Source organism: Somniosus microcephalus, chromosome 2 (assembly GCF_052327205.1).
Source record: "Somniosus microcephalus isolate GS21.2 chromosome 2, FLI_Smic_1.0, whole genome shotgun sequence".
Classification (NCBI taxonomy): Eukaryota; Metazoa; Chordata; class Chondrichthyes; order Squaliformes; family Somniosidae; genus Somniosus; species Somniosus microcephalus.
In genome coordinates, this window is record NC_140988.1 from 141671317 (window position 1) to 141698892 (window position 27576).

At 43.9% G+C, this 27576-nt stretch overlaps 1 protein-coding gene across 1 annotated transcript in view; it reads right to left on the bottom strand.

Moving 5' to 3' along the window:
* Positions 1 to 27576, bottom strand: part of cnot6l (CCR4-NOT transcription complex, subunit 6-like) — a 122273-nt gene that overhangs the window by 61340 nt on the left and 33357 nt on the right. The window contains exons 2-3 of the mRNA XM_085963182.1: positions 12391 to 12513; positions 5228 to 5414 (exon numbers count right to left, since the gene is read on the bottom strand). Of these exons, the coding sequence (XP_085819308.1) occupies positions 5228 to 5414; positions 12391 to 12502 (299 nt within the window). The 5' untranslated portion in view covers positions 12503 to 12513. The remainder of the gene's footprint in view (positions 1 to 5227; positions 5415 to 12390; positions 12514 to 27576) is intronic.

Genomic DNA, 27576 nt, shown 5'->3' on the forward strand with positions numbered 1-27576 from the left:
ACCCAAAACCAACAGATCAGAGTATATTCTGCAGACCTATCACATTCAATCACGAGAGGTAGTGTACAATCAGGCAACTAATGGGAGGAGCCGACTCCATGAAGATCCCTCATTCCCAACCATGGTGAAACTCAGCAGAAGTGCATGAGTCTTCAGCCAAGAGTGTCGAGTGAAATATCCTACATGGCCTCCTCTCAGAAATATAGAAGATAGGAGCAGGAGTAGGCCATTCAATGTAATCATGGCCGATCATCCAAATTCAGTGTCCAGTCCCTGCTTTCTCCCCATACCCCTTGACCCTTTAGCCTCAAGAAATATATCCAACTCCTTCTTGAATATATTTAATGAATTGGCCTCAACTGTTTTCTGTGGTAGAGAATTCCACAGTTTCACCACTCTCTGGGTGAAGAAATTCCTCCTCATCTCTGTCCTAAATGGCTTACCCCTTATCCTTAGACTGTGGCCCCTGGTTCTGGACTCCCCCGCCATCGGGAACAGCCTTCCTGCATCTAGTCTGTCTAGTCCTGTTAGAATTTTATAAGTTTCAATGAGATCCCCGCTCATTCTTCTAAACTCTAGCGAATATAAGCCTAATCTACCCAATCTCTCCTCATACGTCATTCCTGCCATCCCAGGTATCAGTCTGGTGAATCTTCGCTGCACTCCCTCCATGGCAAGAACATCCTTCCTCAGATAAGGCGACCAAAACTGCACACAATACTCAAGATGTGGTCTCACCAAGGCCCTGTACAACTGCAGCAAGACATCCTTGCTCCTGTACTCGAATTCTCTCGCTACGAAGACCAGCATACCATTTGCTTTCTTAACCGCCTGCTGCACCTGCATGCTTACCTTCAGCGACTGGTGTACAAGGACACCCAGGTCTCTTTGCACTTACCCTTTTCCCAATCTATTGCCGTTCAGATAATAATCTGCCTTCCTGTTTTTGCCACCAAAGTGGATAACCTCGCATTTATCCAAATTATATTGCATCTGCCATGCATCTGCCCAATCGCCCAACCTGTCCAAATCGTACTGGAGTTTCTTTGCATCCTCCTCACAGCACACACGCCCACCCAGCTTTGTGTCGTCTGCAAACTTGGAGATATTACATCTAGTTCCCTCGTCTAGATCATTAATATATATTGTGAATAACTCGGGTCCTAGCACCAATCCCTGCTATACCCCACTAGTCACTGCCTTCCACTCAGAAAAAGACCCGTTTATTCCAACTCTTTGCTTCCTGTCTGCCAACCAGTTTTCTATCCAAGTCAGTACCTTACCCCCAATCCCATGTGCTTTAACTTTGCACACTAGTCTCTTATGCGGGACCTTATCGAAAGCCTTCTGAAAGTCCAAATACACCACATCCACTGGTTCTCCCTTATCTATTCTACCAGTTACATCCTCAAAAAATTCCAGTAGATTAGTCAAGCATGATTTACCTTTTGTAAATCCATGGTGACTTTGTCCAATCCTGTCACTGTTTTCCAAGTGCTCTGCTATTACATCTTTTATAATGGACTCTAGCATTTTCCCCACTACCGATGTCAGGCTTACCGGTCTATAATTCCCCGTTTTTTCCCCTACCACTTTTTTTTTTTTGAAATAGTGGAGTTACATTAGCTACCCTCCAATCCATGGGAACTGTTCCAAAATTCTATCGACTCTGGAAGATGACCAGCAATGCATCTACTATTTTCTAGGGCCACTTCCTTAAGTACCCTAGGATGTAGATTATCAGGCCCTGGATCCCGTCAATTTCCCCAACACCATTTCCTACAAATACTGATTTCATTCAGTTCCTCCCTCTCATTAGACCCCATGTTCCCCGACAAGTCTGGAAGTTTATTTGTGTCCTCCTTTGTGAAGACAGAACCAAAGTATGTATTTAATTGGTCAGCCAAGTCTTTGTTCCCCATTATAAACTCCCCTGATTCTGACTGGAAGGGACCTACGCTTGACTTTACCAATCTTTTTCTCTTCACATATCTCAAGGTCCCCACCTTCATAGATGCCAGTGTCCAGCCAATTTGTTTCACTCCACATGACATTAATACAAGTGGCTGAATGCACTAGACACAGTGCAGGCTATATGCCCTGACAACATCTTGGCTGCAGTGTTTAAGAGCTACGCACCAGAACTAGCCGCCCCTCAAACCAAGCTGTTTCTGGGAATCTATGACACAAGCATCTACCCCACAATATATACAATTATCCCTGTATATCCTATCCACAACAAAACAGAACAAATCTAACCTAGCTAATTATCAGTCTCCTCCTAACTATGTGGAGCCATTCCTGCACCTCTTGTGTAAGAGGCTGTCGAGATTGGCTCTGCGCAAGCTGGAGATTGTCTTTCCCACTTACTCCGACGATGTGCTCATGATCACGGATCTGGTTGACCAGTGGAGAATCCGCGAGTGCCAGCAGGTGTACTCTGCTGCACCCTCCGCAAAGATCTACTGGGATAAATGTGCCTTGGTAGATCAGTCAGTGGCAGGTGCACTCCCTGCCAGAGGAGCTCTGGGCTTTCCCCTAGAGCACCACTCATCTGCTGCATCTGGAAATCTACTCCAACCACACTGAGGAAGCCTGGCTAGCAAACTGGACAGAGCTGGAAGCAAATGACGCTGCTCATCATGGGCACTGGACAGAACTACTCAGTGCGATCCTACAGGGGTCATGCGCTGGTTATAAACCAGCTGATGGCTGCTAGATTATGGTACTGGCTTTGATTCCTCCCCCTGAATATGTTGCCAAGACCCTGCAGATATACATGTACTTGGAAGTTCCTCCCAAATGGCAAGCTCTGGTAACGTTTTTCTTCTACCAGATGCACAGCCTGAACTATGACAGGCAGCTCTTCTTCGCGAAATACACGGGTCTTTGCAGGAGCAGCCTGACTTCTATCGGGACCTAATTAGAGTCTGGAACATGCTTGCCTTCAGGAGCACTCCCCATCTGTGGTAGCAGCCAAGTTATCACAGCCACTCTTCTGAAACCCACATCTCCGTGTTCATAGCTGGCGGAGAGGAGGGCCAGAGTCAGGAACGTACTGGATGGCAACTGAGCGAGTTGGATGTCGCCAGAGACGTGGCTGGCCGGATGTCCTGGTGCTACGTCCGGCCTGTGGTCAAAGCCATCCAGGTGCTGAAAGTCACACTTTGGCCTGACGCAACTAGGTGTCTTGAGGAGGCTCAGGCACGTGGAGCGATTCCATCTGATCTTGCCCCCATTCAGACAGACAGAGGTTCTCACTGGTGCAGGGCCCCAGCTTCAAAAATGTTCAAATAGTCAGATTTCAGATGAACTCAGGTTTCTGATAATGTACATGGAGTCTTGTGGCTTAATACACTTTGTCCCTGATGTTGATTAGTAAATGATGCAATGATCTGCAAGACTGCTCTTCTTAGTTTAGGGTCTTGAGAAATTTGTATTGAGGCTTTTGATCAGAGTTTCTCTCTATTGGCGTTCTTTTGTTGCATGCCAAATGTTTTTATATCTTTGTAGTTTGTGAAAATTTATTTCTAAGATTTAGTCTGGATCTCACTATATACACACACACCTAACTCAAATTGTAGTACTGATCTCTACATTTATATCATAGCATTGCTTCAAGAGCCAGTTCTGCAGTACTACGAGTGCTGTAGAATTCATCTGTCTTGCTTTTGAAATGGATTCCACAGCATCAGAAGATTTGAAAGCTACATTCTGTGACTATTTTCTGTCCGCCTGCCTTTACCTGACAGTTGGGGAGGGCTCATACACAAGCCAGCTATTGAGACTGCATCACTAGTCTATTAGTATGGACCAAGCCACTTGGGCCACCTGCAGCCAAAAAAGACAGCTTTCATTGCTACCAGAGGCACTGTTTCCATTGCTACTCATGCACTGTAACCTCACTTACATTATAGTAAAAGGTACACTTTCAATTCAACACCAACAGGAGATCTTTTCTCAGGTAAAATAACATGTCTGGGAACTGAAGGATGCTTATGTCGACATGACTTGTAGTATGTAAACAGATATTAAGTTCTACAAAATTTATACTCATACTAACAGCAGTTTTCAGATCCACCCAGTTAAGTTATCCATTTCTTTCTTCCCTCGCCCCAGCCAGTTTGCCTTCCATTTAGCTTTCCTCTCATGCAGTGACGCCTCCCCTCCCCACTAGTCATCCTGACTGAACAAGGAATGACTTCAGTCTACTTTCTTAAAAAAAACTATTACTGGTACGGGGTTAAGTAAATGTAATGTAATTCTGTTTTCCCACTTCAAGGTTTGAGTTCCATATAGTCAGACTGGTTTCCTTTCAGATACCTAAGGAGTCAGAAACTTTTATACCTCACGCTGTGGGATGTTTCTGGGTAGTTCTTTAAGTAGGTTTTAGGTTTCTTGTCATTTTTCACTGCAACATTTGAATCAGTACTTGGTGTATTTCTTGACGACACTGCATTTGCCAAGAATGTTGGTTTGATGCTGCATTCTTCCAGAATTCTAGTACACACCTCCAAATTCCGTAGATGCACAGGAGAAAGAAACTTCTTTTCTTTGGGATTTAAGCTTTAGGTTTCAGTGCATTTTGCATTACTGTCTCACCAGGCTTTATGTATCCATTCGTTTCCTGGGACTTCTGAATTGGTATAGTTTCATTTTTAAGTCTTCTGATGAGCAACTACAACAAAAGGAAAAAGCTAAAAAGAGAATCGCAGATCCAAATGCCTCATTACTAAGCTGATATGTATTCAGAAACCAGACAGATCCAACCCTCGTTTTTACTAGTCAAAGACTAGTAAATGTGCACTCAGCCATAGGAACATTTGGGACATGGAAAATGTACTCCTCCCCAGCCTGATTATTTGAATTATTCATTCATAGATCCAAGATAGTGGTTTAAAACATCCTAAAGGCAACCTTCAAATGCTGAAGCCACAAAAAACTCACATCATAGACCATGCAAATGATCACTAACAGTTAAAATCTTATGGAGATCATGTTTATGTGTGGTTGTAAAACTTGAGTCATAATTTAGACATTTATTCACACACACACACTCTTCAGGACTGAACTGTTGAATAGTTGTTCAGGAAAAATAAAGATGATCTCAACAAGGTATACACTTTAGAACTGTTCTTAACCATTTCTACTGATAAAACTAACCCATGAGAACCTCTGACTTGCCATTGCCAACGTGCTAGTAGAGAAACTGGCCTTTGTCACTTACCTGAGTGACACCATGTTTCCAAGCTCAGCTGGTAAACTGCGCAGTTTATTGGACGATAGATCCAAGTAAATTAGATTATGGAGCTTGGCAATATCAGGTGGAATGCGTGCAAGGTTGTTGTCGTTCAGATGCAGTGCAGTCAAGTGTGTCAAAGACCACAGCGAAGTACTCAAGCTCCTCACTTTACCTGCACGAGGAAAAGAAAGAATTTAGAAACACAAAAACTTATGGTGAGCTTACCTAGACTGAAATTTTAAAATATTCATGTACTGACTGTACATCATAAAATATTTGTTGCTGGTTACCCATCAGAATTGTGGGATTATGTGCACCTTTACTCAACAATCCTTTAGAGACTCCAAGTTAATGTGAGCATTTGCAATCAGCGAGATTTCTGGTATGTGGTCATGGCACCTTTAGAAACCCAGAATAAATGTTCAGGTAGCATTGCTTTATCCGTCAGTCTGCAAAAGCATAGATATTATTGTGCGTTAGTAGTGATTGTTAGTTGGAATCGTGGAATGACTGGGGGTGGGGAGACATCACAGCTGGGTCCAATCCACCCCTATCTGACACACAGGCACTGGACAGAAGTAGACAGCCAGTTGAATTTTTCCCCTCCCAACCCAGGGCTGCAGATGCCACCTGTAGCACTTGTACCACTGTCACAACTGAGATCAGCCAGCTGCACACAGATCAGGGATGGAATCCGGGACATTTGAGACGTATAATCTATGTACAATGTATAAACTACATTTAATCTACTGAGTGATCGGGCAAAATGCACAACAGATTTAAAAGAGGCACTGTCTTTAAATGGAAAATAGCCGAAGAGTTAAATATCATTTTAGTCTCCATACCATTACTTGCAAAACCACAACACAAAAATGGCATTAACTGATCACAAGGCTGGCTGGTGTGAGAAATAGTGGCATAGGTGAGGATCTTTCGAGATTGCAATTAAGGCACCTTTTTAGGACACAGACTAGTCTCCAGATCCAACTTACTCTCTGCTTGATGCAGAGAATGGTAGCCCGAGACTTCAAACACAAGAGTTCCTCACCATCATACCTTTTTTTAAGTCACCATATTGCTCGCTACCTTGATGAGACACACACCGTGTGCCCTGAACACAAGAATGAGATTTGATTCAAGGGGTGTTTAAAATAAAGCATTTATATTTGGTTTCCTCTAACTTTCTCCTTTTCTCTCTTCCTACCCTGAAGGCACCAAAACTTGCTATGGTACGGTTCAGAGAACGCCGACAACCTTTTGGTACCTTGCCCAAGTGGCCAGTCTTCATAGAAACATAGAGGGCTCTTTGAAAGAGCTAACTAATTAGTTCCACTCCCCTGCTCTTTCCCCATAACCCTGCAAATGTTTCCCTTCAAGTATTTATTCAATTTCCTTTTGAAAGTTATTATTGAATCTGCTTTTATGATGAAAATGCTTTTCGGGCTGATCCAAGTTTAACACCTGCTTATCATGTTGCAACAGTAGCTACTTTTAGATTATCCTTATGTTGCCATCTTCCGTAGTGCAGGTCTCATATAGCTGGTAGCAACATTTAAAAAAATGCAACATGTTTATCTTCAAGACCAGCAGCCCAGAAGACCTGCTCTTTAGTTCTCCAAACTTCTGCCCGTCTTCCTGGGGCCAGTAAATGCTGCTCTGAAGCAGAAGCACGCTTACTGGCAGTGACATTATGTTTTGTTCATGCATACTAGCCAAACTGTCACTTGCCAGTCTGCATATTTGCAAATCAACAGGCCCCACAGTGCAGTGGGTTTACTGGAAGACCAGCAGACTGCACTGTGTACTGGTAAACACAGGAGAGTGGCAAAATTAGTTCGCTTTCCCAAAACTCAGGCTGTAGTATAAATGCATCTAGTTCTTCAAAACCAATGAACTGTGGCAGTCTGCAAAACAAGCAGGGAGAGAGAGGTGACTCAGACACAACAAAGCAATAGAAAGCCAAGTGATTCTGAAATTAGGGCAGCAACATCAGGCCCAAAACGGAACTTCAAAAGTTGAATTTTCACATATCAAATTTCACATGAACGGTATTATGTCAGTGTATAATTGAAACACGGACAGCAGGAGTTGATTTAAACAAGTCTTTACTGAATGGAGTCAATCGGGAAACTGAAACTACAGAGGCTTGCTAGCACCTTTTATACAGGGGTGGTCACTGCCGGTACTGCAGTCTGAGACCAGTTATTCCCTTAAAAAAGGTACATACACAACAATTCCTCCCCTTTTAGATAAACAGTACATAACATTCATTTAACAACTAAATGATAACTAATTACACTCACAATTACGGTTGCTAGATACATTGGTTGAGGTTAAGCAATTATAAGTTCAGTCTTTGAGGAGGCTTCCTGATTCTGTCTGGATAACGCCTCTTTGGAGTATCAGGTTCTTCTGGCAAGGTTGAGTCTGGATCAATGTCGTTGTTTGGTTCATCTGCTTCCAATATCACCGATTCTGCGGTAGCTGCAATTGGTACGTCGATTTCATCGCCAGGTGTATCAGATCGTGGTGTGGAGTTGACGTTTTCCAGTGACTCTAGAATCTGGTCAGCATGGCGTCTTATAATGCTCTCTCCAACGTCCACGGTATACATGAGAGGTCCTTGCCGTGTACAAATCGTTCCTGGCTGCCATTTCTCAGTGCGGTAGTCCCGGGCCAAAACTGGTTGACCTATCTTAAAACTCCTGGTCGGCCTTTCATTCATATTCTGAAACTGCCTGTTCTCCACATCTCTTCTGACGTTTGGCTTAACCAAATCCAATCGGCATCGTAGTCTTCGATTGAAGAACATCATGGCTGGAGTTTGGTTGGTAACCGCATGTGTCGCATTCCGGTAGGCAAACAAGAAGTTGTCCACCTTGTGTTGTAGGGGTATATCTCCATTACACATTGCCTTGATAACCTTCTTGAATGTTTGAACAAACCTCTCGGCCAATCCATTAGTGGCTGGATGATATGGGGCGGATGTGTAATGCTTAACACCATTGTTCTTTAAGAACCTCCGGAACTCTTCAGACACAAACTGTGGTCCATTGTCAGAGCAAATCTGTTCAGGCAGCCCATTCCTGGCGAATATGGTTCGTAAAACTGAGATAGTTTTTTCTGTGGTGGTTGAGGACATTTTTATTACCTCTGGCCACTTTGAATGTGCATCCACCGCAATTAAAAACATCGAGTCCATAAAGGGACCAGCAAAATCAATGTGCACCCTTTGCCATGGAGATGAGGGCCACTCCCATGGATGTAGAGGAGCTTGTGGTGGGGCGTTTTGGACCTTCTCGCATCCTGTACAGCTCTTGGTCATCTCTTCGATTTCTCTATCGATTCCCGGCCACCACACGAACGCTCTGGCTAAGTTCTTCATTTTTACCCCTCCCAGATGACCCTCATGAAGCTCATTTGAGCACTCTATCCTTCAATTTGGGTGGAATTACTACTCTGGATCCACACATCAAAGTTCCCCTGCACACTGACAGCTGTTCTCTTCTCGGCGAGAATGCTGGCAGCAGTGGTTCGCCATGTGCTGGCCATCCCTTCACTGTTAAATCATAGACCCGGGATAGTGTCGGGTCATTTCGTGTTTCCTTTTCTATGTTTGCATTCGTCACAGGGAGGCATTCGACTATGGTCGAGTGGAATATCTCCATTGGATCCACTGCAAGGTCTTCTTCCACCGTCGGCAACAGCAGGCACGACAATCCATCAGCATTCCCATGCTGTTTAGTTCCTTTGTACTCGATGTCATATTGGTGTGCCCCTAGGAAAAGGGACCACCTCTGCAGCCGTTGCGCGGTCATTATCGGTACACCCTTCTAAGGGTTGAAAATGGAGACAAGAGGTTGATGATCAGTTAGTAGAGTAAATTTTTGATCGTGCAGGTAGTGATTGAACTTCTTCACCCCCCACACTAGGCTGAGGGCCTCTCTGTCAATCTGGGCGTAGTTACGCTCGGCAGAAGTTAATGAGCGTGACGCAAAAGCTATCGGCCTCTCTAAACCATCAAGGAATTTGTGTGACAGTACCGCCCCAATGCCGTAGCGAGACGCATCACACGCCAGTCTGATCGGCAGTGCTGGGTTGTCGTGAGCCAATACTTCTCTTGAAGTGATTAAGTCCTTACTCTTCTGAAAGGCCCGCTTAGTCATTGCGCCATTTCCATGCTACTCCCGTTCGTAGTAGGGCGTTCAGTGGGTGCAGAATTGTGGACAAATTCGGTAAAAACTTACGGTAGTAATTCACCAATCCGAGGAATGACCTCAGTTGCGACACATTTTCAGGCGCTGGGGCCTTAACAGCCGCTTCAATTTTGTCAGGGGACTTATGTAACCCCTCTTCATCAATCACGTGGCCACAATACGATATCTGTTTCTTAAAAAACTCGCACTTAGGGCGATTGGATCGTAGCCCATGTTCCCGTAGTCTAGTGAGCACCTGTTCTAGGTTGTTAAGGTGTTCACTGTCATCTTCACCTGTCACAAGGATGTCGTCCAAGTAACACTGAGTCCCCGGAATCCCTTGCAGGACTTGTTCCATCGCTCTTTGCCATATCGCCGGAGCCGATGCTACTCCGAATACCAATCGATGATACTGGTGAAGACCTTTGTGAGTGTTTATCGTGAGATACTTCCTAGAGGATTCTTCAACCTCCATCTGCAAATATGCTTGTGCTAGGTCAATTTTTGTAAAACACTTCCCTCCAGATAGTGAGGCGAAGATGTTTTCTATCCTTGGAAGAGGATATTGTACTGTGTGAAGGACTGGGTTCACCGTCACCTTGAAGTCCCCACAGATGCGAACCTTCCTTGGCTCCTCAGACTTATTGCTTAACGTTTTCTTCATGACAGGAACGATGGGTGTCGCCCACTCGCTCCAGTCGACCTTAGACAACACGCCTGCCTTCTCCAGCTCTGCCTCGACGGCTGGGCGAATTGCATATGGTACCGGTCTTGCTTTGAAAAACTTGGGAATTGCATTCTCTTCTATTTTTATCGAGGGGGTTACGCCTTTAAGCGTGCCCAGTTCTTGTTGAAATACCTCTTTGGCGTTAGCCAAGATTGTTGACAATCGTCCAGGAGTGATGTCGTCATCTTTTTTACCATCCACCGTCATTGCATGAATGGAGTGCCAATCTAAGCTTATCTTCCTGATCCATTCACGTCCCAATAACGGTGGTCCACCATTTTGCAGTATGTCGAGATACAATTTCCGTATTTTCTTGCCGTTGTATTCGACAGGCACCCTTATTTTTCCTCTGGGGTATACTTTTTGCCCCGTATACGTCGTCAAGACGATGGATGTCTCTCTCAAGGGTATGTGTGAGAATAGCCGCTTGTAGTCTCGTCGATTCATGACAGTTAGCGCTGATCCTGTATCCAATTCCATTTTAACTTGGGACCCTGCTATCGTGAAGGTGACCCAAATGGTTCGGTGATCCTCTTTTGCGATTACATTGTGAAGTTTGAGACAGCTTAGTCTCTTGTTCCCGGATTCACTATCGCTCATCTGGTCTTCGGAACTACTGTCCGTCATCTTTTGTACTTTCTTGTACGGTTCCTTAGTAGCCTTTTTGTTGTCGCTGGTCTTCTTCCCAGACCTGCAAACTCGTGCAATGTGTCCCATCTTTCTGCATTGCCTGCATATTTTGTCCTTGAACCAGCAGTCCTTCTGGTCATGGTTAGTTCTGCCGCAGCGATAACATTTTGCAAATCCCCGTGTCATTTCGTGGGTACCGTATTCCTGTGGCTTTTGTTGTATTTCCGCAGCTCCCCTGGCTGCTGCTTCGTACGATACTGCCACACTGAAAGCCTTATCTAGCGTCAGCTCTTCCTCTGAGAGTAACTTCTTCTGTGTTCCTTCACTCAGGAGTCCACAGACAAATTTGTCCCGTAGGGTATCTGCCAGTCCTGCTCCGAACTGGCAGTGCTTTGATAGTTTGCGTAGTTCCGTAAGGTACTCAGCATTGCTCTCATCTTTATGCCGAGTTCTCCTGTGGAATTTAAATCTTTCTGCTATCAGCAGCGGTGCAGGGTTTAGGTGTTCCTGTAGGACAGCAACAATTTCGTTAAAACTCTTCGCCTTCGGTTTGGCTGGAGTAATCAGGTCCCGCAATAGGCCGTACGTTCTAGCGCCCATTAAGTTTAGCAATACCGATGCCTTTTTCTCATCGGCTATTTCGTTTGCCTCGCAATATACCTCAACTCTTTCCACATACGTGGTCCAGTCCTCTATTGTATTATCAAAGGCAGTGATACAGCCAGTCTTCGGCATCGTGAAAACCTAAAATGGTGCCTCCCGCGCTTTGCCTTCTTCCCCGCTGTTGCTAGCGCTGCTTTCCGCGGTTTCCGTTGCAACCTGCAGCTCCTCGCAGTTTCCTGCGCGTTTATTTCTTTTTTTTATTATTTTCCCGTCGTGGAACAACCCTGTGGGACTCTTGCCTCCCTCTTCTCTGGTCCGTACGCTGCCCGGCTTCATAGCACCGGCCGCGCCCGGTGTGCTCCACCCTCTCTCTCTCTCCTCTTCCCGACAACGCTGCTCGGCCCCGTTGCAAGCCACCCGCTCGAGTTCGCGACCGCCGCAGCCCAGGAAGGATCAGTGTACGACCTGCCACCAGCCCGATTAGCTGAAGCACTGTCGACAGGAACCAGGCCCCGCTCTCGACAGCTTCTCCAGCAATCTTCAACTCCGCTGACTCAGGGGCGGATGCCCACGGTCGACGCCCGTTTCTACTGCTTCTTTCTTCCTTCTGGCCTCGACTTCTGCTCACTTCGCTTCAGAAATGGATCCCAGGAGGTGGTGCAGACTGTAGGTAAGTTCGTATCTGCTCGTCGCCAGTATTATGTCCGTGTATAATTGAGACACGGACAGCAGGAGTTGATTTAAACAAGTCTTTACTGAATGGAGTCAATCGGGAAACTGAAACTACAGAGGCTTGCTAGCGCCTTTTATACAGGGGTGGTCACTGCCGGTACTGCAGTCTGAGACCAGTTATTCCCTTAAAGGTACATACACAACAAACGGAACATTCACATTTAATCCTTCAAATAGCTGCTGACACGTGGTCTGTGGTCCAAGGTCCAAAAACACTCTCTGCATGATGAAAAAGCAGCATGAGAGCCACATCTACTCACCCGAGATTTCCAATTCTGCCCAGTGTGATTTCTTCCCATTGGCTGCCTCTTCTAATGACATGATTGCATATATTCTCCGGATATCTTTTGGTTCATATTTTTCCTTTGGCATTCCTATTAAGTCTAGAAAAAAAATCTCTCGTCAGTTTCCCACTATAACACAACAGATTGCACTTTGCCCTTTTCCTCTTACAGATGAATTTTAAAATGCAAATTCTTGTTCGCATGTAGAACATCAGATGGTCGGCAACAAGTGACAATGCAACAATCCAGCTGAGCAGCTTTAATGAACATTTGCAGAACCACAAGACTGAATTATTACCTCAAATTCACTCCCAAACACTTTTATAAAGTATAAACATTTTATTATCTCCGGTGAAGGGAGAGGATGGGTCACAGGACAGGGAAGAGGAGATAGTCGAGGCTGTACATCGAAGTATAAAAGAGATTAAAAAAAGATGAAAGCATAGTGTGTGTTAGAGGATTTTGGCAGCAAATAACCAGAAAATATACTACATGCTAAAATATTATACACATTGCCACAAATATGTTAGAAAACGCTGAAGCAGAGATAATTGTCACATTTGTCGGTGCAGGCTCGATGGGCCGAAATGGCCTCTATCTGCACTGTGGGGTTTCTGTGATTCTGTGATTTGTTGAAGGGTCAATATGTGCCAAAAAATTTGATCAGTGTGTAATTCAATCTATAATTGATTTCTTGAACACCTTCTCACGAGCCTCCCCTTCAAAAACTCCAGCTAATCCAAAAATCTGTAGCCCATGTCCTCTCCCACACCAAGTCTCCAACATCTGTCCTAGTCAAGCTCCACTGGCACCCTAACCCCCAGCAGTCCGTATCCTCATTTCCCAATCTCTCCATGGTCTTCGCCAGTGTAATCTCATGGACAAATGAAAAAGGCCAGACAAATACCAGCTCATCCATCAAGCCTGTCCCATTCAGGCATGGTGTAACTTTCACATCACCTCAATTCTCTTCCACTGAGTTGGTAGCACCCTCGCCTCGGAGTCAGAAGGTTGTGGGTTCAAGACCACTCCAGAGACGGGAGCAAAAAGAATCTAGGCCAACACTCCAGTGCAGTGCTGAGGGAGTGCTGCACTGTCAGAGGTGCCGTCATTCGGATGAGACGTTAAACTGCTCTCTCAGGTGGACATAAAAGATCCCATGGCACAATTTCGAAGAGGAGCAGGGGAGTTATCCCCGACGCCCTGGCCGGTATTTATCCCTCAATCAACATCACTAAAACAGATTATCTGGTCATTATCACGTTGCTGTTTGTGGGAGCTTGCTGTGCGCAAATTGGCTGCCGCGCTTTCCACATTACCACAGTGACTATACTTCAAAAAGAACTTAATTGGCTGTAAAGCACTTTGGGACGTCCGGTGGTCATTATCCATCCCCTCACCCCTGCTCCTCATTGAATTTTCTTCTCAAATTTGGTTTCCGAATTCCTGAACGTCTCTGGATATCAAGAGTATGCTTCTGCACTGGACTATACTGAACTACACCACAAGGCTCATCTGCTGTGTCTCGGATTCTATTGCTAAAAAACTTGTAAAGTAGCATTGGCCATCTTCCCCCACTGCTGTTTCTCTGCTGAACTGGGTAACTCGTTCTACTGGTTTTGCAGCTTTGTTGGTTGCTGGCTAGTGGTTTTACATTTCTATGCCACTTCTGATCTGCGGCGACCTCCAACTTTGTGGCAATTTCACCATCATCTTTCTGCACCGCAACCGATTCTCATTCCCACGGCAATAACCTCCATCCTCCAACTCTCTACCCTTCAAATAGCTTCTGGACTTCACTCGCCTGTTACACCCGTCTCCAAACTTGGACAACTGTTGGTCGATGCTCCATGTGGACTCCATCCTACTTTTTCCCTTCTCGGGACCTCTGGCTTTAACTCTGGACTGCCTACTATTGTCTCTAACCTATTCCCTGTTACTACCAGGAAATAAGTAACCCAATAATTGCTACATAACCAGGCCTATGTAACTTGAGTTTTCCCTGTGCATCTGCATGTGCATTTTGACTGCCTGCTCCGGACCCAAGCTGATCACTTTATTTCCACTTTCTCCCCTTAATTTTTCTGTCTATCCCCCCCTGACCGCTCTCTCCCATTGTCATGCCTCCCTTCATTTCTCCTCTCTCTGGTTCTCTGCACTCCCAATTCCCTAGCCCAACCCTTCAAATTTTGAACGATAGCAAAATACTGCAGATGCTGGAAATCCAAAATAACAGAAAATGCTGGAAAAACTCAGCAGGCCAGGCAACATCCGTGGAGAGAAAAAAGAGTCAACGTTTCGGGTCAAACCCTTTGTCAAGACTGGAAAAGCACAGGAAATGAAATAGATTAAAAGGCCAGGCTGGGAGAGAACAAAAGAGAAGTGAAGAGACATTAAGAGGTATTCAAAACGAGACGAGATGGTGATAGGACTAGTGGAGACAAAAGACGGCTCTAGATTAGGTGTGAAATGTTCTGGCAGAATGGGAGACAGCTGCCATGTGGGAGAGAAAAAAAAAAGAGAGGGGAAAGGGCCAAAAACAAAGGTTTGGATAAAAAATAAGTAAAAATGTAATGGGGACTGAGGTTATGATCTGAAATTGTTCAAATTGTGTGTCTTATAACACTCCTGTGAAGCGCCTTGGGATGTTTTACGACGTTAAAGCTGCTATATAAATACAAGTTGTTGTTCTCTTCCCCTGTGCAGCCACGTAATCTCCTGGGAGAGGCTACAAATTGAAACGTAAAACTTTAGGCCAATTTGGGGGGAAAAAACACTTTAGAAAATTCTTCTCCGACCCCCTAAAGGTGACCAAGCAAGCTCCAGGAGACCACAACCCCCGTGACCCACTTCCATTCTACGTGAAAAGATTTTTGCCACTCAAACTCGTTCAGCTCCCTTTTGAATGCTTACAGCAAATCCGTACACTGCTCCTAGCATCTAACCTAGTTCTACGCTTTTGTAATTTGTACTTGTACCCCTCTAGCCTCCCTATCCTATTTACCTCAAACAGCCTATCCACTTGGACCGAGTCTAATTCTTTCATAATTTTAAAGACCTCAAATCATATCTGCTCAAGTCTACACTTTTCCAAACTAAAAAGCCCCAGTCTCTAAAGCTGTCCTGGTAACAAAGGGCTGTAAAACTGGGTATCAATTTAGTGGCTCTCCTCTGAACCTTTTCCAGGGCCTCTATATGTCATGAATAATGCTCATTACATAGAAACAACTGAAATGAGACTAATATGCTAACCATGACATGACGGCACCAAAACTGGACAGAGGTGACACAAGATGTGGCCTGACCAAAGCTTTATACAAAGAAGGGATACTTTTTTGGCTTTATATATTTAATTGTTGCAATACATCCGAACACCCCATTCACTTCCACATTCGTCTAATGGCATTGGTCACAGGCCTTCAATGAATCATGCACAGTAATCCCCCACATCCTCCTTCAGATCAGCAGCTTTAAGCACGCAACCGTGCGTGGCGTATACATGCTTGGAGATCCCTTACTTAAGTGCATTTGTCCACATTAAAAGACATCTGCCAGACACGGGCCTATTTCCCCCATTGCATCTAGACCTACCTGCTATTTATTTTTCATCTAAGGTCTTTATAACCTATCTTTGTGCCATCCACAAACTTGCAGGATAGTTCCCCTAATCCTCCTCAGCTAGATCAGTGATAAAGATGGTGAAGAGCAACGGCCCAAACACAGATACACCTGCAGGACTCCACTAGTGATCGGCCCCCACCATTAGTAACTAACTTCTGTCTAAGTCAACCCAAAATCTGCTCGCCACAATACTCATCCTAGCCTTGTGTGTGGCTGGCCTTCTATCCTGTACCAACTATGTAACTTCCACAAAAATGTGTCTTTATGCATTTCTCCACTTCACCCGACGAAGGAGCAGCGCTCCGAAAGCTTGTGATTTCAAATAAAGCTGTTGGACTATATAACCTGGTGTTGTGTGACTTCTTACATTCTTCCACAAAAAGTTCAACCAAGTTAGTGAGACAGGACCTTCTTTTCCAGAGGATATGCGAAGATTCACGAATAACCCCTTCTATTTCAAAGTGGTCGTATAGTGCCTCGTTAATGATCCATTAAAGCAACTTGCCAAGAATTGAAGTCAAATTAACTGGCCTATAGTTTCCCAGTTCTGACTTATAGCTCTTTTTAATTATTTGTACCACATGGGCTTCTCTCTAGTCCATGGGAACAATCCCAGTCTCCAGCAAGCTATTAAATATACAAACAAGTACCTCACATCCTCCACTCCACTGTTACAGGCTCATCTTTCAGTCACTACCATTCAAATATATATCCAATTTCCTTTTGAAAGTTAGTACAGAATCTGCTTCTAGCACCCTTTCAGTCAGTGCATTCCAGACAATAATTCACTGCAGAAAAATAAAATTCTCCTCATATCCCCTCTGGTTCTTTTGCCAATTATCTTCAATTTGTATCCTCTGGTTATCAGCCCGCCTGTCAGTGGAAAGTTCTTCCTCATTTACTCTAAACTCCTAATAATTTTGAACACTTCTATTAACCTTCGTTGCTCAGAGAACAATCTCAGCTTCTCTAGTCTCTCCACAGAACTGAAGTCCCTCGTCCCCAATATCATTCTGGTAAATTTCCTCTGCACCCTCTCCAAGGTTGGTGTTCTTTGGAAAGTCCCTCCTTAAACCAGTTTGTCTTGCTGCCACTCACTTATTCAAAAGATTATTACAAACCTACTTCTTGAACTGCATTTGGTTCCTTCTCCCCTTAATCATCCTCATCGCCACTTTGTACAGGCATTGTTCTATATTTTGGGTGGCATTCTATAAATGGAAATATTTGTATAATCAAAGTATACAAGGAAAGAATGGGGTTCCACGGTCATAGAATAAAATGCAACATTACAAAATAGATTTATTTACAAGGCATCACCAGAATGTAACTATTGCATAGGGAGTGAACTATTAAAATTTGGCACAGTCATACTAGGAACTTCCACACTATTTTGAACATCCTTTTTAGGAGTTCAACCTATAGTAGGAAAGTTTCTGCTGCCTGTATGTATGTTATCAGATATACAGCTTCATTACTTTGGGCATGCAAACTACTTAAGTTCAGTTATAGCTATATTTGGGAGGGAGGGACAAGAAGTGATTTTGGTTGGGGGACCATCAGACAGCTCATTAATATAGAAGCACCTGCTCTGCCTCATTTGTAATGCATGGCAATTTCTATTGCGAATGTAAAAAGTTGCTGTTTGGGCTTATATCATTAGTGCTTGCCTACATAACAGTTGCATGTCAAAGTGATTCACTGTATGTGAAGCAATGACAGACGTAAAGCACTTGATAAATGCACGGGTGGTCTTAAAGGAACAATGGTGTGGGGATGCCGGAGTTGGACTGGGGTGGACAAATGTAAGAAGTCACACAACACCAGGTTATAGTCCAACAGCTTTATTTGAAGTCACAAGCTTTCGGAGCGCTGCTCCTTCGTCAGGTGAAGTGGAGAGATGCATAAAGACACAGCTTATATAGTCAGAGAATAATGTCAGATGTTTACAGGTAATCTTTCTAACTGCCATTTATCACACCTCGGCAGAGAGATAATCACAGCAATCAAAGATGTGAATGGTGTCCAAACAGGTCAGTCAGGAAAACATTACATCAAAGAACAATGAGGTGGGGTCACAAGGGGTCAAATGTTGCAGATGCTGGGGTCTGTGTGAAAAACAAAAAAAGACAAAGATTTTTTTTGGCTGGAAATCACAGCAGGTCCGGCTGCATCTGTATAGAGAGGACAAGCCAACGACGACTCGAGTCTGGATGACCCTACGTCAGGTGGGGTTACATGAACCCAAGATCCCGGTTCAGGCCGTCCTCATGGGTGCGGAACTTGGCTATCAGTTTCTGCTCTACGATTTTGCGTTGTCGTGTGTCTCGAAGGCCGCCTTGGAGAATGCTTTCCCAAAGATCGGAGGCTGAATGTCCTTGACTGCTGAAGTGTTCCCCGACTGGGAGGGAACACTCCTGCCTGGCGATTGTTGCGCGGTGTCCGTTCATCCGTTGTCGCAGTGTCTGCATGGTTCCGGGGCATCCTTTCTTGCAACGTATGAGGTAGACAACGTTGGCCGAGTCACGAGTATGTACCATGTACCTGGTGGGTGGTGTCCTCACGTGTGATGATGGTATCTGTGTTGATGATCTGGCATGTCTTGCAGAGGTTGCTGTGGCAGGATTGTGTGGTGTCGTGGTCGCTGTTCTCCTGAAAGCTGGGTAATTTGCTGCGAACGATAGTCTGTTTGAGGTTAGGCGGCTGTTTGAAGGCGAGTAGTGGAGGCGTGGGGATGACCTTAGTGAGGTGTTCATCGTCATCGATGACATGTTGAAGGCTGTGAAGAACATGGCGCAGTTTCTCCGCTCCGGGGAAGTACTGGACGACGAAGGGTACTCTGTTGGTTGTGTCCCGTGTTTGTCTTCTGAGGAGGTCTATACGATTTTTCGCTGTGGCCTGTCGGAACACAGTCATTTCCACACCTCAAGACAACTTGCAGAGGCTGTACCTTTGTACTATTGGATCTGCTTCCATCACCCATTCAGGCAGCAAATTCCAGATCATAACTCACTCATAAATTTCTTGATCCTTTGATAAATGTTCATCTGAAAATTTTTGATTGCCATCTCCCCCCAAGTAACTGAAATTTTTAATGTCAAAAAAAGGCTAAAATAGGTGTTTAAGGCATTATCTTATTGTAAAATGTATTTAAGTTTTTACTTAAAGGCCTCAGCTTCTCCCAAAAGTCTGTGCTTCGACTGGATATTGTTGCCACTGCAGCAGTGAAGCCTTTTGCTGAATTTCGATTGTGCAGTCTACCTAATTTCCCGGGGTCCATCAGTACTAGTCAGCTGTAATGATGGGGCATTTTCCTTCAGCTTCTACACTGTTGTTTTTCAATATTATTTCAATAAAAGCGTGAGGTCAAATTTTAAAAGCTTTATTCGGGTAAAGTTTATACTGAAATGTTTTTTTTTTTTGAGAACAGGGGACAGACATGCACACGGATAGAAACTGTTTTCTTGTTCTAATTTGATTTATTGAGAGCGAGAAGCAAAAAAGTTAGGGGAATAGGAGCAAGGGGAGAGCAGAGAGAGAGCAACAAAAGCTAAGACAGGTAAGAGAGACTATATTTACCAACTTACCATGTGCAACTTCAACCAGTGTTATAAATATCTCCACTAATTAATTACTTGTGAGAGAGTCAAGTCTGAGTTAATTGCAGAGAAACATTCCAAGGAAGCAAGGTCATTGATAAACTAATGATCCCAAAAGAATTGCTCATCAACAAACCCCCACGTTAATGATTGCCATTTACTTTTCTGGACAGCATTAACACATACATTTGTTGCCACTAATTTCTTTTATTAGCATCTGCAAATTAATTTATTCCAATACATTTACATTTTTCACTCCAACTGCCAAAGCTTTAACACGGCTTCCACAAAACAAGATACAAGAGCTAGTTTTAGATCAAAGAACAAAGTTGGCAAGACCAGCTCACTCAGAGAGACCAGCTATTCGTACATTCTACAACATACTGTGCCTCTTACAATTGTGTACAGAATTAAATTCAAGTCTTTTTTTAAGGTTTATATCCTAGAGGTTCTCATCTTCCATAAAACATATAATCTTCAACGCAATGTATGCTTAAGATCTACTTAATATAAATGGGTATAAAACACGAGTCCTAGCGTACTTAGATGAGTCCTACCAACAGAGTCAAGCTGACAACTATATATCGTCAGTCAATTTATAATAGCATGCTATTTGGATACACCAGCCATAATCTGACAGCACTAAAGTTCAGAAGGGGACAACCTTGAAAAAACATCTCAAAGGTTCCCCACCACTTGGACGGCAGGACTAAATTGAGGGGAGTGGGTACAAGTGGACAGAATTTGTGCTTAAAATTAACTTTTCTCCTAAAATCAGACACATCATTTTAACTTAAGAAAATGATCCCAATATACAAAATAAAACCTTTGATATGGGCAAGTCAGTCAGTGGGGCAATAGAAAGATGGAAACAGGCCATAGGAAGAGGACAGAAACAACAAACCATTGAAGGGGGTAGAAGAATATGGATTTGGTGTCAAGGCAACAACAGGGATGAAAACAGTCTGATGGTTCTGTACATGGACATGTACAGCAGGAAAAAGCTATACATGATGAATGGCCTGCTCATGCTCTCTCTGACATTAGAAGAGAAACAATTAACTGGAAGCTAGTCACCCCTTAAATTTTTAGTTACATGAACCTGAAAAGCAACTCTTTCCCTGTCCATTTGGCAAGACCTTTGTGGCACTAACAATCACTGGGGAGGTATACTGTACTTACTTGCATTTTTCAATCTTTATTCCTACAGATATTGGAGGTCAGGCACACTTCAGGGTCAGAACAATAATCTTATGAGGCAGATTATCAATATTAGGGCAGGATAATACAGAAGGAAGCTGTGACCAATACAAGAAGTATTAAAAGGAAGTAGAGAGAGTGTGTTTAGAAAGACCAAGAGGTTTTGAAAGAAGACAGAGTCAATATAAAGGGGAACAGCAAAGGCTTTTATAAGCAGTTATCAGCAAAAGGACAGGTAAAGGAGTGAGGCATTGGCAGAGATGTTCAAAAAATATTTTGCATCAGTTTTTAATTAGAGGAAATTGCAGGAGTAACTGAGGACACAAACTAGCCACTACTGGGGATAAATATTTAATAATTAATGGGATTAATATTAGAAAAGAATACCAAAGGAAGCTGGAGAGGTGACAGTGGAGAAATGAACAACGATTTGGAAACAGGAATTGTGACGAAGGACCGGAGGGTGGTAAACATTGCACCCTTTTTCCAGGATGGCTCCTTCCATCCTCTATCCACCCCCCCATAAACCTGTTGAAATCTCAACCACCCATAATCCTGTCATGCTCACTCATTACCCTGTCCTCAATGACTACCCGTCGCCCAATGCATTAAATTTAAAATCGTCATCCTCAAATCCTTCCATGGTCTCCCCCAGCCCAGCCCATCACTGCAACCTCCTCCACTCTATTCCCCCCCAAACTCTTTGGTCCTCCAACTCTGAAGTTTTGTACATCCCTCTGTTTTTTGCAGAGCATTCAGGTATCTCAGCCCTACTCTCTGGAAGTCTCTCCATAAACCCTTCCACCACTCCACTTCTCACTCACCACCTTTAAAAACCTTCTCAATATCCATCTTGCTGACCAAGGTTTCAGTCATCTCTCCCAATTCTTGCACTATTGTCCTACATCCAGGCCAACAAACTCTTCTTTCCTTCTGCTTCCTTCCCCCACCTCAAAAAGTAATAGACCCTAAATGCTTTCTAAAAAGAGCTATATAAATCATAGAATGATACAGCACAGAAGGAGGCCATTCGGCCCATCGTGCTTGTGCCAGCTCTTTGGTTGAGCTATCCAATTAATTCTACTCCCCTGTTCTTTCCACATAGTCCTGTGGAATTTTTTCCCTTCAAGTATTTATCCAATTCTCTTCAATGTTACTATTGAATCTGCTTCCACCACCCTTTCAGGCAGTGCATTCCAGATCATAACAATATGCGGTGTAAAAAAATGTTTCCGCATGTCGCCTCTAGTTCTTTTGCCAATCACCTTAAATCCGTGTCCTCTGGTTACCGAACCTTCTGCCAATGGACTCCTTATTTACTCTATCTAAATCATTCAGGAGTTTGAACGCCTCTATCAAATATTCACGTAATCTTCTCTGCTAAGAAGAACAACCCCAGCTTCTCCAGTCTCTCCACATAACTGAAGTACCTCATCCCTGGTACCATTCTAGTAAATATCCTCTGCACCCTCTCCAAAGCCTTGACATCTTCCTCATGTGTGGTGTCAGAATTGAACACAATACTCCAGCTGAGGCCTAACCAGTATTTTATAAAGGTTTAGCATAACTTCCTTCCTTTTGTACTCCATGTCTCTGTTAATAAAGCTTTCTCAACAGCCTTCTCAACTTCTCCTGCTCTGATCAAACATTTATGTTCATACACCCCAGGTCTCTCTGTTCCTGCACCCCCTTTAAAATTGTGTCATTTAGTTCATGTTGCCTCTTCCTATCAAAATGGATCACTTCACACTTCACTGCGTTAAATTTCATCTGCCACGTGTCTGCCCATTTCACCAGTCTGTCTATATCCTCCTGAAGTCTGTTACTATCCTCTTCATTGTTTACTACATTTCCAAGTTTCGTGTCATTTGCAAACTTTGAAATTATGCTTTCTATACCCAAGTCAATGTCATTAATATATCTCAAAAAGAGCAGTTGTCCCAACTCCGAGCCGTGGGGGACACCACTGTATGACACCTCTAGTCTGAAAAACAATCGTTCATCACTACTCTTTGCTTTCTGTCCCTTAGATGATTTTGTATCATGCTGCCACTGCCCCTTAATCCATGGGCTTTAATTTTGCTAACAAGTCTATTATGTGGTACTTTGTCAAATGCCTTTTAAAAGTCCATATACACAACATCAACCGCATTATCCTCATCAACCCTATCTGTTACTTCAAAGAAATTGATCAAGTTAGTCAAACATGATTTTAACAAATCCATGTTGGCTTTCATTTATTCGCCCATACTTTTCCAAATGCCAATGAATTCTGTCCAGATTATTGACTCAGTTTCCCCCATCACCAACATTAGGCTGACTGGCCTGTAGTTGTTGAGTTTAATCACTCTCCCCTTTTTATAAAGAGTGTAACATTTGCAATCCTCCAGTCCTCTGACACCACTCCCATATCCAAGGAGGATTGGAAGATTGTGCCACAGCCTCCGCAATTTCCACCCTTACTTGCCTCAGTAACCTAGAGTGCATCCCAACCGAACCTGGTGACTTTTCTACTTTGAGAATTGCCAAACTTTTAGTTACCTCCTCTTTATCTATTTACCCTATCCAATATTGCTACTGCCTCCTCCTTTACTGCTACATTGACAACATTCTCTTCTCTAGTGAAGACTGATGCAAAACACTCATTTAGTACCTCAGCCATGCCCTCTGCCTCCACAAGATCATCTGCTTTTTGGCCCTTAATCGTACCCACCCTTCCTTTAACTAACCTTTTGCGTCATTGTTGTTGATTAGTAGAGTGGACAAATAAGTGACAGAGACAGTTGAATCCAGAAAAAAATGTGCAGAAATACATTGAGAAAAAGGAATTTTACTCGAAACAGTAAGGGGGAGAAATTGGGTGAGTAGCGCCACCTGTTAGCGCCTAAAGAGGCAGTCAGTGGCTGTAGCGCCACTGGCTGCGCCTCCCGCGATATTCAGCAGGGGCGCTAATGGTGGCATCAGCCTGTTGCGCTGCGCCGCCACCGATGACATCATCGGTGTGCGCAGCGCCCCATTCGCGATATTTGATAGCGAACGCCGCTGTAGCGCCGTTCGCTATGCGCCCGGTTCACGGGGCCTTGCTGTGCTGGCAGCGGCACAAGTTAAGGTGGAGGTGCGGGGCAGCACCTCCGTCCCCGGCCTCCTGACCCCCGCGGCATTGCCAGCTGTTTCCCAAGAGCCCGGCACTTCTCCTCGGTGCCGGGCTCTTTTGCCGGCACTCGCGATCGGGGATCGCGCTGTTGCAGGCCCCTCCCCCTTAACAATGGGAGGAAGGCCTGCAGTACCGCAGCGTGCCGTGCCGCAGCGCCACTGTGATATTCAGTTTCAGCGCCCCAAGAGGGACGCGGAGCGCCTCGAGCCTCGCCCAGTGTCCCTCGAGGGTTTCTGAAACTGAATTTCTGGCAATCGGTATTAATCCCAACGCAGCGCAAAAATCAGCGCCCAGGCGAACTTAAGAGCCTTAGGCCTAGAAATTAGGTTGAGGCGCTAACAGAATGGAGGATCCGAAAAGGTCCAGGGTTGCAGAGACCTTTAACAGTGAGAGTACATGTAGCAAAGGCCATTAAATAGACATGGGATCCTAGGTTTTATACAAAGGGGCTTTGCCTCCAACTCCAAATCATTTACAGAAACTATAAACAGCAATGGCCGCAGCACAGATTCCTACTGCATCCTGTTCGTAAGTTAACCACTTGCCACGTCAACACAGCTCTATTCACAACTATCATTTGCTTTTGCTGGTTAAGCCAATTTTCAATCTATCTCATAAGCTTGCCTCTTTTTCTTTGACTTTCTATCTTGTTGATGAATGTTGCATAGACAATAGTAAAAGTCATATTGAAATTTACACAGATCACATCTACATAATTTTCTAGTCAACAAGACCAATCATTAACTCAAAGAACCGCAGTAAATTTGCTCAGCAAAACCTACTTTCCATAAAATATTGCCGATTCCTCATACAAGGGGACAGAACCTTAAAATCAGAGCCAGGCCATTCAGGAGGTAAATTAGGAAACATTTCTTCATACAAAGAGTGGAACTCTTGCCCACAAAAAAGGCAGTAGATGCTAGCTCAATTAATAATTTTATCTGAAATCGATAGAATTTTGCTAGCCAAGGGTATTAAGAGATATGGAGCCAAGACGGGTGGATGGAGTTTGGATACAGATCAGACATAAGCTCAGTGAATGGCCAACTCCTGTTCCTATGTTCCATACCTATCTAGGTATTTAATTATCTCCTCGTTCAGGATGTCTTCCAATCCCAAAACAGACATTAAGCTCACTGGCTTGTAGTTTTCAGAGTCGGCCCCATGACCCTTTTGAAAGATGGGGATTCTGTTAGCTATTTTTCAATCCTCAGGCACTACACACATTTCTAATGATAAAGTAGTCTTGAATAAAGTCCATCCAGATCTGCTGCCTTATCTTCCACAGTTACTGAGTGTCCACCTTATCTAAAATTTCTATTTCCATTAGTTCTTCCTCTGGCCCATCCTCCTGAAAAATCCAACTTCTGTGCTGGGGAGCCCGCCCATGATCTCCTTCGTAAACACACACAATAATAATTGCTTCAGTATATGATGGAATCGCTGCATCGGCAGGCTAATGGGATGCTGGCCTTTATATCTAGAGGACTAGAATACAAAGGGGCAGAAGTTATGCTGCAGCTATAAAAGCCCTGGTTAGACCACACCTGGAGTATTGTGAGCAGTTCTGGGCACCACACTGTAGGAAGAATATATTAGCCTTGGAGGGAGTGCAGCATAGGTTCACCAGAATGATAACCGGACTTCAAGGATTAAGTTATGAGCAGAGATTACACAAATTAGGGTTGTATTCCATAGAATTTAGAACGTTAAGGGGTGATCTGATCGAAGTTTTCAAGATATTAAGGGGAACAGATAGGGTAGATAGAGAGAAACTATTTGCACTGGTTGGGGATGCTAGGACTCGGGGGCATCGTCTAAAAATTAGAGCCATAAGAACATAAGAAATAGGAGGAGTAGGTCACTTGGTCCCATGAACCTGCTCTACCATTCAATAGGATCATGGCTGATCTGTTCTTGGCCTCAACTCCACTTCCCTGCCCGCTCTCCATAACCCTGGACTACTCCCTTATCGTTCAAAAATCTGTCTGAATATATTTAAGGTGGAGATAGACAATGACCCAGCCTCCTTAGCTCTCTGAGGAAGAGAATTCCAAAGATTCACAACACTCAGACAAAATTCCTCCTCATCTCCATTTTAAATCGGCGACCCTTTATTCTGAAACTATGCCCCCCTAATTCTAGATTCCCCCACGAGGGGAAACATCCTCTCTGCATCTACACTATCAAGCCCCTTCAGAATCATATATGTTTCAATAAGATCACCTCTCATTCTTCTAAACTCCAATGCGTATAGGCCCAACCTGCTCAACCTTTCTTCATAAGACAACCCCTTCATCTCCGGAATCAGCCTCGTGAACCTTCTCTGAACTGCCTCCAATGTAAGTATATCCCTCTTTAAATATGGAGACCAAAACTGTACACAGTACTCCAGGTGTGCCAGACCTTTCAAGAGAGTGAAATTAGGAAACACTTCTACACACAAGGGTGGTAGAAGTTTGGAACTCTCTTCCGCAAACGGCAATTGATGCTAGATCAATTGCTAATTTTAAATCTGAGATTGATAGCTTTCTGTTAACCAAAGGTATTAAGGGATATGGGGCAAAGGTGGGTATAGGGAGTTAGGTCGCAGATCAGCCATGATCTCATTGAATGGCAGAGCAGGCTCGAGGGGCTGAATTGCCTACTCCTGCTCCTATGTTGATTCTAAAAACCATATTACAAAATCAATCCTATACTTGGATTAGAGGGTACACTGCTCTTCCTACAACTTCATCACTAATCTATACTCATTTTCAGTATTTTAAACCTACTCTGATCTATACTGGCTTCCCCTTGTGCTATACTACACTTGCTTAAAATCAGTATAGGCAAAATTGGAGACTTGGTAGGAAGAGCGGAGTATGCTCTTTGTGGAAATCCACACCCAACTACTGTACCTGTACTAGTAATTCAATCATCCCACACAACTTATTTAGTGCTCAGTTTACACCCTGCTTTTCATCTGCAACAACAATCCATTACATCACCATGCCAGGGGAAATTCTACAATGTCTACCAATTGAAATTTGTCAGCAAGAAAGAAGTTTTAAATGCTTGGAAGTTTTCAGCGATTTATTTTCATCTGCCCAAGTCAGAATTTGTATTGGCAAGATTCATCCAGGTTCAGAGAGTACATTTCCCAGCGCTACCAAACTAAATCAAACCTAGACAAGTTGAGTTAACTAAATCTACAGTCAAGGGTGTATCACCCAGCAGTTTCTCAAATTAAACCCAAAACCCTTTTCTCAAACACTACAGAACCTTGTATAATTTTATAAAAATTCTCCTTTTCCTTCTCAGACACAGCAACACCTCCACATCCAGAAGGGAGGAGGTCTAGCTTCATTGGTCAGAGATAATCTGCCTGCTGTGGCAAGAGATATCAGCAGCAGCTGAAGCTGTTTGGATTCAATTAGTCCAAACCAATGGCCCCAAGCTGAATGCTGGGGTACAGTTACACAGATACTGAGTAGCAAATAGAATGAAGTTTTGCTTTGTAGTTGTTTAATGCCTCATCGTATCTCTCAAAACTTACCTCAGTGACAGCCTAGATTATGTGCTCAAGTTCAACAATGACATTTGCAC